Here is a 13,923-nt window from a genome sequence, read left to right on the forward strand (position 1 = left end):
TATATGTGCCCATTGTTTTGTGAATCCCACTGTGGTTTTAATGTGTTTAAAATCTGACTCATTTGAAATCAACAATAAATTGATTCCTCTGTTAAGTGAGAGCTGGTGGCCAAAATACAAGCTTCCCACAAGGGGGAGCCACAAACATGAGATTCCCTGATGAAGCAGTTGCTTTTGATCATGAAAGTGTTGTTTCAAATTGCATCTCAGTACAGATTCAGCTGTAGATATAAATGCAAATGTTTGTCTTATGTGAGAATAACCAAAGTGCTGTCAACCTCTAGATGCCCGTACACCCTGTAGGCGGGGAACACCATGAGAAAACATGCGGCTCGAGTTAAAAATACAGCTGCAGTGGCTCAAAGTGAGAAGCTGACAGCCAGTCTGAAAACAAAGACACACACACTTATGACAGATAATTACCTGCTTCCGTACCGCCGAGTTTCTCCGTCCACTACACAGAGGGAGAGAGAGAAACAGCGCTCTGTCATTATGTCTCCGGAGAAAGTCTATTTATACTCACACAACTCTGGTAACGCTCTATTTGTACACACAGACACACATGTACATGTGTTGAAAATATCTATAAACAGTGACGGGGTGAAAATAATACCCCCAGCTGCCAAGAAATCAAGCTGCTGGGGTATATGTGAATATGTGTGTGAGGATATTTCCTCACTTCACCACACCTACCTGGCAAGGCAACAGTCAGTCTTCTGACCTAAAGGGGAGAGAAACAGGAAAAAGGGGCGGGGACAGAGAGAGAGACAGACAGTTATAGTAAAAGCAGGACACATGAGGAAACAGCTTGAGCTGGACAGAAACAGGGAAACAAACTTCCCGCTGAAGCTGTACACACACACACACATACACACACAACACACACACACACACACACACACACACACACACACACACACACACACATACACACACAGGTGTTCCTGTAAAGTTGTGGAAGACACATATTTGGCCCTGAGGAACACCCCCCTCTCACACTTAAACTCACAGCTGCATCCACATATGGTCACTGTCACTGTGACCTAGACCTCCACTCACTCACACACTGCTTGTGATTATAAGATATATTAAAGCCACTCTGCTTCCCTGCATGTGTCCTGATGTGTCCCACTAAACCACTCATCCCTCTGATCTGCTGCTTGTTCCACCTCTGGCATTTTCCTGAATCCATCTCCCTCCTACTGGGGAGGCTTCCACTACACACACACACACACACACACACACACACACACACACACACACACACACACACACACACACACACACACACACACACACACACACACACACACACACACAAATGCGCACGCACAGGACACAGGGATGATGTCTGAAAGGTATGAAGGACACTCTGACGGCCCACTCACTCTCTCCCAGGGTCTTGTCGATGAGGTCATGCTTGGCCTCCAGCTTGGTGATCAGGTTCCTGCCTTCCAGGAACTCCTTCAGCTTCTACAACACACACACACACACATACTGGGGTCACACAATGTGTGCAGATCATTCTCATACATAACTACACTAATGCTCCTAACAAATCACTGATGACAGTAACTAGCACCGACCGTGAAGTAAAACTGCTCCGTCTCCTGCTGATTGGCCCGTCGTTTGGCGAGGCTGGGCTTGCTGAGATAGGACTCGCTGAAAGTGGACTTGACCGACTCCATGCTGTTGCTGTGGTGGAAGCACTCAGACACGTCGTAGTCCTCCACTGTCACCATGTCTTGGATGGTGGATAGGGTGGCCTCCATGGTTTTCTTCACCTGAGTAAGACAGACGAGATATGATATAATCAAGACAGCTGCGAGAGGTTAATAGATGGGTTAATGACATAAGAGGAAGCAGAGACATGTCTGACCTCTTCATTCTCGATCTTGAGTGTGGAGAGGCGGGATTGCAGCTGCTGACACCTCTGGAGCAGGTCGCCTTCCAGCGGCTGCTGTGCGCACACCACTCCCATCTTCACCCACACACACCGAACAGAGGAAAGTGAGAGTTCACAATTTGAGACAACAGCATCACAAAAACAACCTTCCCAGTGTGCAGACTCAAAGTGATAGTTCGGATCTTCTGCTTCGGCTTCAGTTCTCCTTCAACGCGCTCGCCATAACTTCCAGACTCATTTTAATTTTCTGAACAGGAGAGTTGCTGGTCCACAGCTGCCTCAATCAGTTACTTTGTTGTGTTATTGTGTGTTTGTTGTAAATCTAAATTAAGCCTTTAAAACATCAAAGTCGATAACTCAAATAAACTAACTGATGGAGGCAGCGGTTGACCAGCAACTCTCCTGTTCAGAAAGCTACATTTACTATTTTTGTCAATGGAGCCTGGCTTGGAAAAAGCAATGTAATGGCTTCAGGTCTCCGTCAGAAATCATTGTCTAGGTTTCTGGCAAGGTACAGCAGTGAAAAAAACTCTCTATATAGCGTACTCTTAAACTGATATTGATTTTTTTAGGTGAGGCTTTTTTTAAGGTGGCAAAAACATGTTTGCTGCTGCGCCATTTCACAGCAGTACATTGCTTAGCTTCCATGTTGGTACTCCTGCCTGCTTCTCCAAACAAAGGCATGCTAACCACCATCTACTGTATATAATACACTGATTGTGGATCAGCACCTCTTACAGCCCTTCTTCAAAAGATCCGAACTACCCCTTTAAACTGCAATAAAAGATATTATCACCGAAGAAAAGACACGCCTGTAAAGAATGACTTGAGCTCTACAACTGTACCGTGTCTCCCATGTGGGACTGGAAGTCAAAGCGAGCTGGGGGACAGAAGACGTTGTTGTAGGTCTCCATCAGTTTTTGTTTGTCCCCGTTGGCCTCCAGGCTCTCTGCAGCTCCCTCCAGTGTCTCCAGGCCGGAGTGTTTGGACGTCTCTACGTTCTGTTCTGCAGATAGGTAGGTCCTCAGGGCACGGTGCAGGCTAGCGTGGTAGCCAAGATCACAGCACTGTCACATGCACACAAAAAAATACATTAACACATATGGCGTGGCACGCAAACACTGCTAAAAGAGAAATCATGTCAGTGGACAAAGAAGAGAAAACATGCAGAGAGAGGTGACCGGTTTGCTGCCTTCATTAGGAGCCCTGAAGCTAATGTGAATAGACTGACAGAGAGGCCACTACTGGCTACAGCACAGGGACACACACACACACACACAGTAACATGGTGTGTTTATACTCACGTCAATGATGTCGGAGAGGTCGTGGATGTAATATTTGAAGACACAGCTGTTGGTAGCCTCGAGAGCTAGCAGGTACTCATTCCTGGCCTTGATGGCCTTCAGCTTGTTCTCTGTGTACTTGGCTTGTCTCTGATAAAAGAGAGACAGAGAGATACATTGTAAAGGACAGAAGAAAAGAAATCAGATGAAAGGAGAGGAGAAAAGAAATGAGAAGAAAGGTAATGACAGGTAGAGAGAGGGAAGGAAGGGAGAGGGATAATAGGCGTTAGAGTGAAACGCCTCGGTATTGATTATGGATAATAAAAAGTGGAGAACCATGTCGCTGTGACAGGCCCCAGCTGTGGCGGACAAGGTTAGCAATAAGCCAGTCTTGCACTCATAAATCATTCATGGGCCGCACATCGTAAGTCAGTGTGACAACAGGTGGAAGCACTCTGAAACAGCTTTCCTCGCTCTCCCCATTGCCCTTCACTTCACCCTCCCCCCGCCGCAGGTCCAGCCCCGCTCACCTTCTCCTTCATCTTCTCAATTTTCTTGACACTGGAGCGTCGGACAGGCTTCTCATCAGTCTTGATGCTGGCCAAGGTGTCGGGGGAGCGTGGCGTCTGCCGGTCGTCTTGTCGACCGGAGCGTCCCATCTGCTTCTCCTCCTGCTTCTCCGCCTCCTTCAGCTTGGACTCGGCATTGATGCTGTCGGTGTTGTACATGTGGTACGTCTTCATCACCTGGGAACAAAGGGTTGCAGGTAAACATAAGTGTGCGCTTTTCCCCAGTGTGTCTCTTACTTCAGTTTTTGGCTCTGGATCAAAAGTGGGATTTCAGCTTAACAAACAGCACCAACATACACAGGGAGATTTTTTGGCGCTGGCATTACGAACTTTTGCAGAGACTAAGTCCCACAACCAGCCTCCTTTACTGTACAACATTACAGCGTTGCGACATGGTGGTATGGGCTTGACATTAAGACTTAAACACATGAAACGAGTGCGTGTGTGCAGTGTCAGCCTTATTCCAGTGACCACCACCACAGCAATCATTAAACTGCTCAACCCTTTCTACAACACTGCAGACAGAAGCACCGCTCCATCTATGAGTATGCATGTGAGCATGTGCGCGTCACTCAAACCAGATCTATTTCTATCTCTTACTATATACTATAATTACAGCATAAGACCTGCTTTTATGAGCCTAGCTGTGCTGCAGCGATACAGTCGCTTGCCTCTCAGAGCCGTGCTGTGGGAGGAAATTTTGCCCACACACTCAGACAGTGAAACACGCTGATTGCCTCAGTCCTTTTGGCAGTACCGTGGACATGTGTAACCAGACGCTATGAAGCCCCTGACAGCGTGAGAAGACCAAAAAAACAGACAGTGATGATGATCTCAAAGTATCAACAATCAATTTTGACTCTCCAGTTACTTACAACAGTGCCATACTGAAGCACGAGTGTACAGTTTACAGAATATTTTGTGTCTTTCTAAAACTAATAGCAAGAACAGTATACAGCCGTGATAGACGGCTCCGTCAGGCCGTACTCAGGCAAAGTGGAGCTTTGAGCTAAACGCTAACGTCAGCCTGCACGCGGACAGTCTCACAATGACAATGCTAACATGCTGTGGTTTACCAGGCATAATGTTTACTATAATTAACGTTTGTGTCTTGGCATGCTAACGTTTGCTGGTAAGCCCTAAACAAATAGCACAGCGGAGGCTGATGGGACTGCCACTAGCTTTACAGGTTTTTAAAGTGTTGGACAAATGAATTACTGATCTGATGATGGCACTAATGCTGTGTTCGTACTACGAGCAACAAAGCAACAGGTGACAAGTCATTTCCAATGAAGACAGGTGACACTTTATTGCTACATGATGGGTGTGATGCCCTAAAAAATGTATGTTGAGAAACTTTATTCAGCACTCCAGTGATGCAGTGAAGCATCAATCATACGTTTTGGTTTTTTGGTTGTGGTGCTGGTTTATTTAGCTATGTTAGCTGATGCTATGCTAGCTTTCTGTGGATTGCTGGGATGGACTGGGGCAGCAAAATTTGAAGTTGAAATCGGGCTCATACGTTCATCAAAAGCATAGATATATATTTTTTTGGCCGAACACAAAATTAGGTGATGTTCAAGTGAGGTGCTTTGTTGCAAGTGGCAGACACACAAGCCCAGGACGACATAACTATGTCAACAAGTGCTTGAGCAACATGTCAACGGCGACTCAGCGACAATATAGATGGCAATATTGTTGCTTTGTCACCAGTGATGGTAACACAGCATAAGGGATCACCAGAGTGTTACAGTTAATTTCAAGGGGACCTTGAATATGTTCACTAAATTAAATGTCAATTCATCCAAACGTTGTGAGGAATTTTACTAAAACTATAAATGTCAAACTGCTGGGTGGGCTAATCACCAAAGTCAAAGCTTCATCCTCTGGAAACAACAAATGCATCAATGTGTAGAATCCCATGTTGATCTTTCCAAGAATGATTTTTTGAGATATTTCAGTTTGGACCAAAGACGTGGACAGACTGAACAGCAGCTTTTCCTGGAGCAAAGCTGCTGGTGTGGCTAGAAATCCTTAATCTTTAGCTGATTGTAGCCAAACTGCCTGATTAATCTTCAAGTCATGTTTTTGTGTTGTCCATAAGCTTTGTGTTTATGTGCTTATGTTACAGCTATATAATTGTATTTGGGCTGCAATAGATTAATCGTTAACTTGTCAACTGTTAAATAAATCAACTAATTTAATGATCCAATTCCCAATTGAGTATTTTTGTTAGAGAAAAGGTCAAAGTTCTCTGATTCAAGTTCCTAAATGTGAATATTTTCTTTATTTTACTGATAATTTTTTTCTGGTTTCTTTGTTCCTCTTTGGCAGTAAACTGAATATCTTTGGACTGTGGACAAAACAAAACATTTAAGGATGTGATCTTGGACTTTGGGAAAAACTAATCCACTTTTTTTTTTTTTTTTTCTTTTTTACATTTTTCTGAAATTTTTTAGACCAAACAACTAATAGATTAATTAAGAAAATAAGCGATAAATTGACAATGAAAACAGTTATTAGTTGCAGCCATAATTTGTATAAGAATGTTAATTTGCAGGCACTCCTTTAAGTAATATACTTTGTACATCTGATTTAGAAATGTGCTGTTAAAGAGCGTTAAAAAGCACTTTTTAAAAGACATTTTAGCATCCAATAGCAACTGTGAGGAAAAGACCGCTATCCCCACTTACCTTTGGCGCATTGAGATGCAAGAGCTCACAGCACATAATTACAGATCCACATATTGCGATTGCAATGTGAGTGGGTTCTCTTACCGTGTACAGCTCATTAAGAACTTTCATCAGGTCCTCTTGCAGCTGTATGCCGATCTCTTTGCTCTGAGGAGACAGAGAGAAACAGACAGATTAATGCAAGTCAGCATCATTACTAGCAGCTTCTACTGACTGTCCATCTACCTGCTCACAGCTCTGCCATCTAATGACACCCACACACCCTCAGTCATGTGGTCAACCATCTGCCCCCTCATCAGTCAGGACTAGATTATCTGGCTAAATGGAAGTGGAGGAGTTGCTGGTCCAGATAAATGAGCAAGGTGGTAATGGACTTGATGGATTGTTCACTTTAAGGGGGAATCACAGATACTGATCTTAATGTGTTGACTGAGAGGAAAAAAGAGCAAGACAGAAAGAGCGAGAGGACAACAGAGCCAGAGACTGAGGGCGAGATGACGAAGTTGAAAAAGATAAAAACGAGACAAAAGAGGGAGGACAGGGAGTAAAACAGGCACTACCATTCTCCAGACGTAACTGCCCGGGAGCCACCAGTGACTGATGACTTCACAGCAACCCACAGATCAGAAGACGCAACACACACACACGCACGCACGCACACACACACACACACACACACACACACACACACACACGCACGCACGCACACACACACACACACACACACACACAGTGTATATACACAAACACGTGACAGCATTCACAGCTTCTCTTATACATTAAAAAGGATGCCATTCAGACTGGGTTTTACTAATGACGCAAGGGGACACATGAACTAGCTACAAGGAAACCACATGTGCGCACACAGATTCACACAAACAGAGTTGACTTGAAAGCAGACAGGTATGAGAAAGCAGGGGAAAAGCGTGGGGCAAAATAAAGGAAAAGATAGAGAAAACAACAAAGACAATCCAAAAAAAATGGCTTAGGAATGCAGAGTGAAAGTAAGAACAGATTTCTCCAGAGCATGTTGAGCATCTGTCTTCTCCTGGGAGAGGGCACAGATGGGGGATGGGCCGCAGTGGGAGTTCAGAGGTGAACTGGGGGGAAAAAGTGAAAGGTGGTGAGGTGGAAGTTGTCTTGTGAAAAAAAAGGTGGAGAAATGGGAGGAAAAAGAAGATGTATGTGAACTGACGAGAGAAGAGGGTGGGTTTGGGGAAAAAAAGGAAGCAGAAATCATAATCATTATTCTATTTTGGAGAGTTACAGAGAGCAGGAAGTGAGAAAGGGAAGAAACTTAAGGTAGCACAGCAGATGAAAGAGGTAACTGGTTAACTGAGGTTGTCCTGCCCTCGCTCTTTAAAAGGGACAGTTTCCCCCCCTAAATCAAAAATATATATTTTTCCTCTTATGTGTAGTGCTATTTATCATTAGAAATTGTTTTGGCATGAAAAAAACATTAGAGAAACTCAACAGCAATGTCTCTTTTCTAAAATCAAGACCTGTTAACTCAAGATAATTCACAGACCTTATTATGAGCAGTTTCATGTAGGAACTACTTTATTTCTACTCACAGACGAGAGGCTCGTGCTCGTGACAGTGTGAGATGTAAACATAAACGGCGTCCTCCTTAGCTGTGCTCTAACATTAGCTAGCTCAGTGGTGCTACGAGAGCTAGCAGTAGATCACACTTCCTCCTGCGGGTTTGGTAGAAAGACAATAGTTCCTATATGAAACTGCTCACAACAAGGTCTGTGGATTATCTCGAGTAGTCAGACCATGATTTATGGGAAAAGACAATACTGTTGAGTTTTTTTAAATCTATTTTTTTTTTTTTATAGCTTTAAGCACCACAAGCCCAGTGCCATCTAGAGAGCGTAAACATCTCTAGGGCTAACATCTCTAACACTCACACCAAAAAAGTTTACAAAGTACAAGGGAAATATATATATTTTTTTATTTTGGGGTGAACTGTCCCTTTAATGAGATGCAGGAAGCTCGTGTTATGTGACAACCAGATAAACTACAGCCAATCAAAAAGCACTCATCCCTGGCTGAACCCTCCTATTTATCATCAGTGGATCTTGACCTCTGGGCTCCTCGTCTTGCCCTTGGTCGTCTGTCTGGCTCGGCAAGAACCACAACAGAAACTACTTCCTAGCACGCGTCATTAGCCCCCGATGTCCGCGGTCCAGGTTGAGACTGTGTACTCATTAATATAGTTAGACTCATTAGTGCTCGCTCTCTTTCAGTGACAAGATCTCACAAACACTCTCGCTGCGCTTGACAGTGTCACTCTGCACTGTTTAAAACGTGACGACTTCTATAATACGGGTCGTGAATGTTCGTCTCTTTGACTTGTGTATGTGTGTGTGTGTGTGTGTGTGCTGTGTGTGTCATGGCCCCGGGCAATGCTGGTATTCATGCCACTGACTGGAAATGTTATAAATGAACTAATTATCATCGTAATTAGCCTTGGGAGCTTTCTCTGTGTGTATCTGCGCAGCCTGTTTGTGACCCCGACATGATGGAAGAAACTCTCGTGCCAAAGAACAAGCAGTGCTATAAAAATATAAATCAGCGTCCATGACTCAACACAGAGTGAGGAAAAAGGAGAGGAAGTGTGTTTTTTTTTTTTTGTACTGGTGTATCAGAGGAGGGTGGAGGTCTGTGTGTGTGTGTTCTCATCGCCTGCGATCAGACTGTAAATGTAATTGTAAAATAGTTCAAAGACAACCTATCGGGTTGGAAATCAGCAGCCTCTGCCATGACATTCCAGGCACAGACTGTTTCACTTTGCCTTCCACACACACACAACTTATCTCTCTGTACTTGTGAGGTGCTTTCCACTGATTACATTCCTCACAACCTATCCTTAGCCCAGCTCGCTTTGACCCATGCCTTAAACTTAATACTTCATATTTTAACCTAAACCCAGTTTAGGTTGCATATTTGACGCAATATGCACTCATCCTTTCATCGCTCTGAAAGTAATGTAGGGATGTCAATAGTTAACCACTGAGAATATTCTTGACCATTTACATGAGTCGGCCTACTCTTCAGCTGACAGCACGGTTAACCACCTGGATCAAGTGGGAGCTAGCTAGCAGCACCACTCACTCAGCGACTACCATTTGTTACGCCATCCCGTCCCAACAGAAACATTGCTCCCACCCTCCAGTCTCCCCCTAAGATGTATAATAACTTGATACTGGACCCTAAAGATGGCACCTATTCAGTCCAATGGAACTGCTTACCTAGTGCATATGCCAAAAAAAAAGTTTCTGGTTTCTGGATTTACTTTTGCAGTATGCGGAAGCTCCCACTCAACTCACGGACTTTATATTATGATGACGCCGCAAATTATTAAATCACTTTTCTCTGCTAGAGGAAAGTTTCACAAATATCAAATAACCTCTAGGAATCAAATATTTAAAACAGAAGGAGTCATAATTGGCCTTTTGACCTGTCAACAGTTTTACAGATGTTTTTTGGGAACTTCTTCCCTGCAATACTGCAAGTGACCACCGGGAAAAATTGGAAGTAAGGCAGAGCTACATTTCCAGGGGCCTGATCTCCCTCGTGAGTAAGATGCTCAATTTTGAGCCCCTTTAGCATTATTCATATTGTTAACACTGTTAGCTCTGTTAGCAGTGTCAGCCCAGCTAATGGTGCTAACATGGTTTAAGTTAGCTGGCTGTCTGTCAGCTGAGCCGATAGAAAATAAAATAAAAGGCAAGACATTTAAAACAGGATTCCAGAAAAGTCATGGAATTTCAGAAACACAATTTTCCAGACCTGGAAAAGTCATGGAATGAGTAAGAACCCTGTAAGCTTTGGAAAAGTCATGGAATTTTGCTGAGTGTAATGGCATTGTTACAGTAATTTTCCGTCAATATTGCACACATAACTCAACATAATGGCATATTTGATTTCAGTAGCTGTTGATGTCATGTTGCTGCGTCTGACACCATCGCACACGTTTATTCATTTTCCAGCTTGAAAGAACAAAACAGATTGTGGGTCCTTGAAAAGTCATGGAAAAGTTTTGAAATTGTGTCCATGAAAATGTGTGGGAACCCTGATTAAAACATCACCACCTTTAAATGGATAGTGCTTTGAAATGCAATGCTAAAGCTCACTGAATCAACAAAGCAGTGGTGAAAAATGATAGGCTTCTGGTATTTCATGTAATTTTGCAATTTTTTGTTTTAAAATTACCCAGTAGCTACCAGTTAAAGGGTGTTGCGTTATCAAAAACATCCCTAGATCCATGTAAATCAAAACACGGAAAATAAAGGGTTGCACCAAAAAAGATATCTTTACATATTAAGGAAACCCCGCCGTTAGAACGACAGTAGTTTAGAGATGAAAAGAACAAACACACAAACATTGAATTCCTGCCTGCATCCCTCTTGTGTATTTGTCCAGCCTGAAGATGAACGAGCCTCAGTATTTTCTCTGCAAGGTCACAGTAAGCTCTGATCTCCAGAGAAATCTCTTCATCCACTCTCTCTTTTCTCTCTCTTGTCCTCATGTTGCCCCCTCTCTATAAATATATTTCAATTCCCCCAGTCCTCCCTTTTTTTCTGTTCTTCCTTCATATCTCTCCTCTTTCTCACCGTCACTCTTCCTCGTCTCTGTTCTCTCTCTGACACAGCAAGGCAGACATCAGAGGAGACAAGAAAGAGGCTACTGTACGAAACACAGACAACATAAACTCTCCTGCCTGATGTTCAGCTGACTTGCCGTCAGTCAATAAATCAGACAAGACATGAGACAGATGCTGGAGAGACGGACGGACGGGGCAAAAACATGACACGGATTCAGCATATCAGACTTGACTCCTGCTGTGTCTGTGTCTGCATCTTTTACCTCAGTGATGGCTCTAGCACATCTGGTGCCCTAGGCAAGCCCCTCCCCCCACCCCAAAGAAAATGCAAATAAAAAAACCTAGCTAACAACAAAAAACAAGATAAGAATATGTGCTAATTTGCTTTGAGCAGTAGTAACATGTTGTGCACGTGTTATAATCAATCAATAAATACTTAATAAATCATCTTAAAAAAGAAGAATTACAAGCTACCTTGATGCAATTATGAGGAAGTGGCTCCAGCCAGATGCCCCATCAGTTGAGAACTGGTCTGCTATAATTTATGAAGTTTTTGTAATGGAAAGAATTACTTTTTCAATATGAATACATTTGGAAGAAGTGGAAAATGTATATTTTCCCGTAACACCCTTCTTTTGTTTGAATATTATTTAACCCTCTATTATTATTTCTATTCATTTATCTCAAATTCTTAACACCCCATGTTCTACTTTTTTCTTTCTTAGTTTGTTATTATGTTGCTTTAAAAGTTTTTAAAAATGGAAAAATGGTTTACGCTGTAAAATTACAGAATTGAAGAAGACTGTAAAATGGCAAATTCACTTTCTAATTGAACTAGCTATGTGCTGATTAGCTGATTCTGAAATTCTGAGCTGATACGGATACCAGTGTTTAAAATAACAATTTGGCCAATAGCCGAAATTTCTACATTGTTGTTTATGTTATTTTGTTTTTTTTTATTTCTTCTTCTTCTTCTTTATTCTGCCACTGAAATAAAGAAATCTACACTATGAAAAATAACAACTATTTTAAAGTGATTATACCCTCCATTACACATCATTACAACTGAATGAGCACAAATTAGATGATACACATTTATGAAATAACATTTAAAATTCATTCTTTCACTTGGATTTTTTTTTCCAAAATGGGCAAAAGCATTTTTACTATAAATAACATATTACAAATGTCACTCTATTATCTTTTATACATTGCTCTGAAAACATCAAAAAATGTTTCCTTCAGTTTAATTTTTTCACCAAAAGCTACATTTAACAAGATCACATTGAACACATCATGAAAATGTTGTTATTTACCTTCACCTAAAGCTCATTTTTACTGATTACAGCTTGAATGCATTAGAGTGTAACTCAATGCAATCTCCTCCTTTCCCGCCGACTCTGTGCACCCCCTTCATAATGGCGCCGCTCTAAGCCGCACCTATATCACCCATAGCAAGCGCAGCCACTGCGTTACCTTCTTGAAGAGGCGTCCTGAGTCCTCGCTGATCTGCGCGAAGCGGGGGATGATATTGTTGAGGTAGAGGTCGGACAGTGTGGCGTGGTCACGGCTCTCCCTCTTCACCTGAAGCAGCAGCAGGTTCCAGCAGTTCACCGGGGATAAAATGCTGTGCTCCTTCCTGCATAAAGAAACAGACGGTTTTAAAATATATTCAAGGACCTCCAAGCATCTTTTTAGATAAATGACGAGCATTAAGTCTCTTTCATCTTTTAATTTCCCCTTTCATCCTGCTGATAGATGCACACACACACACACTCATACACACACACACACACATATATATACACACACAGGCCTATCTCATATGAAATGTAGAGACAAGCATACTGTAAAAAAACACACAGTTTTCACCAAGATGAGACCAGGCACTGGAATAAAAAATAAGGGTGGGAGAGAAAGCGCAGACAGATTTATGCACGCACGCACACGCACACACACACACACACACACACACACACACACACACACACACACACACACACACACACACACACACACACACACACACACACACACACACACACACAGGGATGATGAGCCAGCCCAAACAGGGGATTCAGCCAGGGTACAAAACCCAGCAGGGAGAGGTAAGACTCCCCCACAAGCACAGCTGTCGCAGAAAGAGAGAAGAAGAGAGCGGCACGAAAAAGACAGAGAAAGACAGATTTAAGGACTGTAATGGTTTCATGAGCAGTTAACGGCTCAATACTGTTTCATTGTCTTTGCTTCAAGTGCCCATAAAGCCATTACACAAATGCAATACTGTCAATGCCCTGCTTACACCACAACACAACCCTTTTCAGAGTGTCTGCACACAATATGTGTGTTTGTGTGTGTGTGTGTGTGTGTGTATGTGTGTGTGTGTGTGTGCGTGTACAGCATGTGTTATGGATGATCCATGGATGATCTTGTGGGTAAAATGGATTATGAGTGAGTGTAAGTGGATGAAAGAAGGTCTTTGTGTCGTTAAGAACAGCTTTAACTGGATAGAGACAGCAAAGAGCTGCAAGGCATTTACATCACACACACACACACTCGCAGACACACACACACACAGATGGGGTCAGGAAAAGTAGAGCAGTGACCCAAGCATCCACAAGGTCAGACAGACAGAGAAAGTCTTTGACCGAGGGGTACAGAGTAGGGGGGGGCTGGTGTCCGTGGGGAAGTGTGTGTGTGTGTGTGTGTGTGTGTGTGGGAAAGTAGGGGCTGATGAGATGAGTCATAGACAGTGATGTGATATGCTGGTACTGGCTGTCACTGTTCAGATGACTAACAGTATAATAATAACAATAATTATTTCAAGACAAAGAGAAAAAAGAGAATCCACCAACGCACA

The 13,923-nt window shown here is 42.9% G+C and overlaps 1 protein-coding gene across 4 annotated transcripts in view; it reads right to left on the reverse strand.

The window, feature by feature from the left end:
• The window catches only part of srgap2 (SLIT-ROBO Rho GTPase activating protein 2), a 69,737-nt gene that overhangs the window by 10,910 nt on the left and 44,904 nt on the right, over window positions 1-13,923 (reverse strand). For all 4 annotated transcript variants that reach the window (XM_088085118.1, XM_042500896.2, XM_088085115.1 and 1 more), the window contains 10 exons: window positions 12,540-12,702; window positions 6,536-6,598; window positions 3,720-3,935; window positions 3,211-3,339; window positions 2,752-2,973; window positions 1,880-1,981; window positions 1,587-1,784; window positions 1,389-1,473; window positions 694-721; window positions 424-454 (listed from right to left, as the gene is read on the reverse strand). In XM_088085118.1, coding sequence (XP_087941244.1) covers window positions 424-454; window positions 694-721; window positions 1,389-1,473; window positions 1,587-1,784; window positions 1,880-1,981; window positions 2,752-2,973; window positions 3,211-3,339; window positions 3,720-3,935; window positions 6,536-6,598; window positions 12,540-12,702 — 1,237 coding nt within the window. The remainder of the gene's footprint in view (window positions 1-423; window positions 455-693; window positions 722-1,388; window positions 1,474-1,586; window positions 1,785-1,879; window positions 1,982-2,751; window positions 2,974-3,210; window positions 3,340-3,719; window positions 3,936-6,535; window positions 6,599-12,539; window positions 12,703-13,923) is intronic.

This window comes from Plectropomus leopardus, chromosome 2 (assembly GCF_026936395.1).
Source record: "Plectropomus leopardus strain MGB_pleo_1.0 chromosome 2, ASM2693639v1, whole genome shotgun sequence".
Classification (NCBI taxonomy): Eukaryota; Metazoa; Chordata; class Actinopteri; order Perciformes; family Serranidae; genus Plectropomus; species Plectropomus leopardus.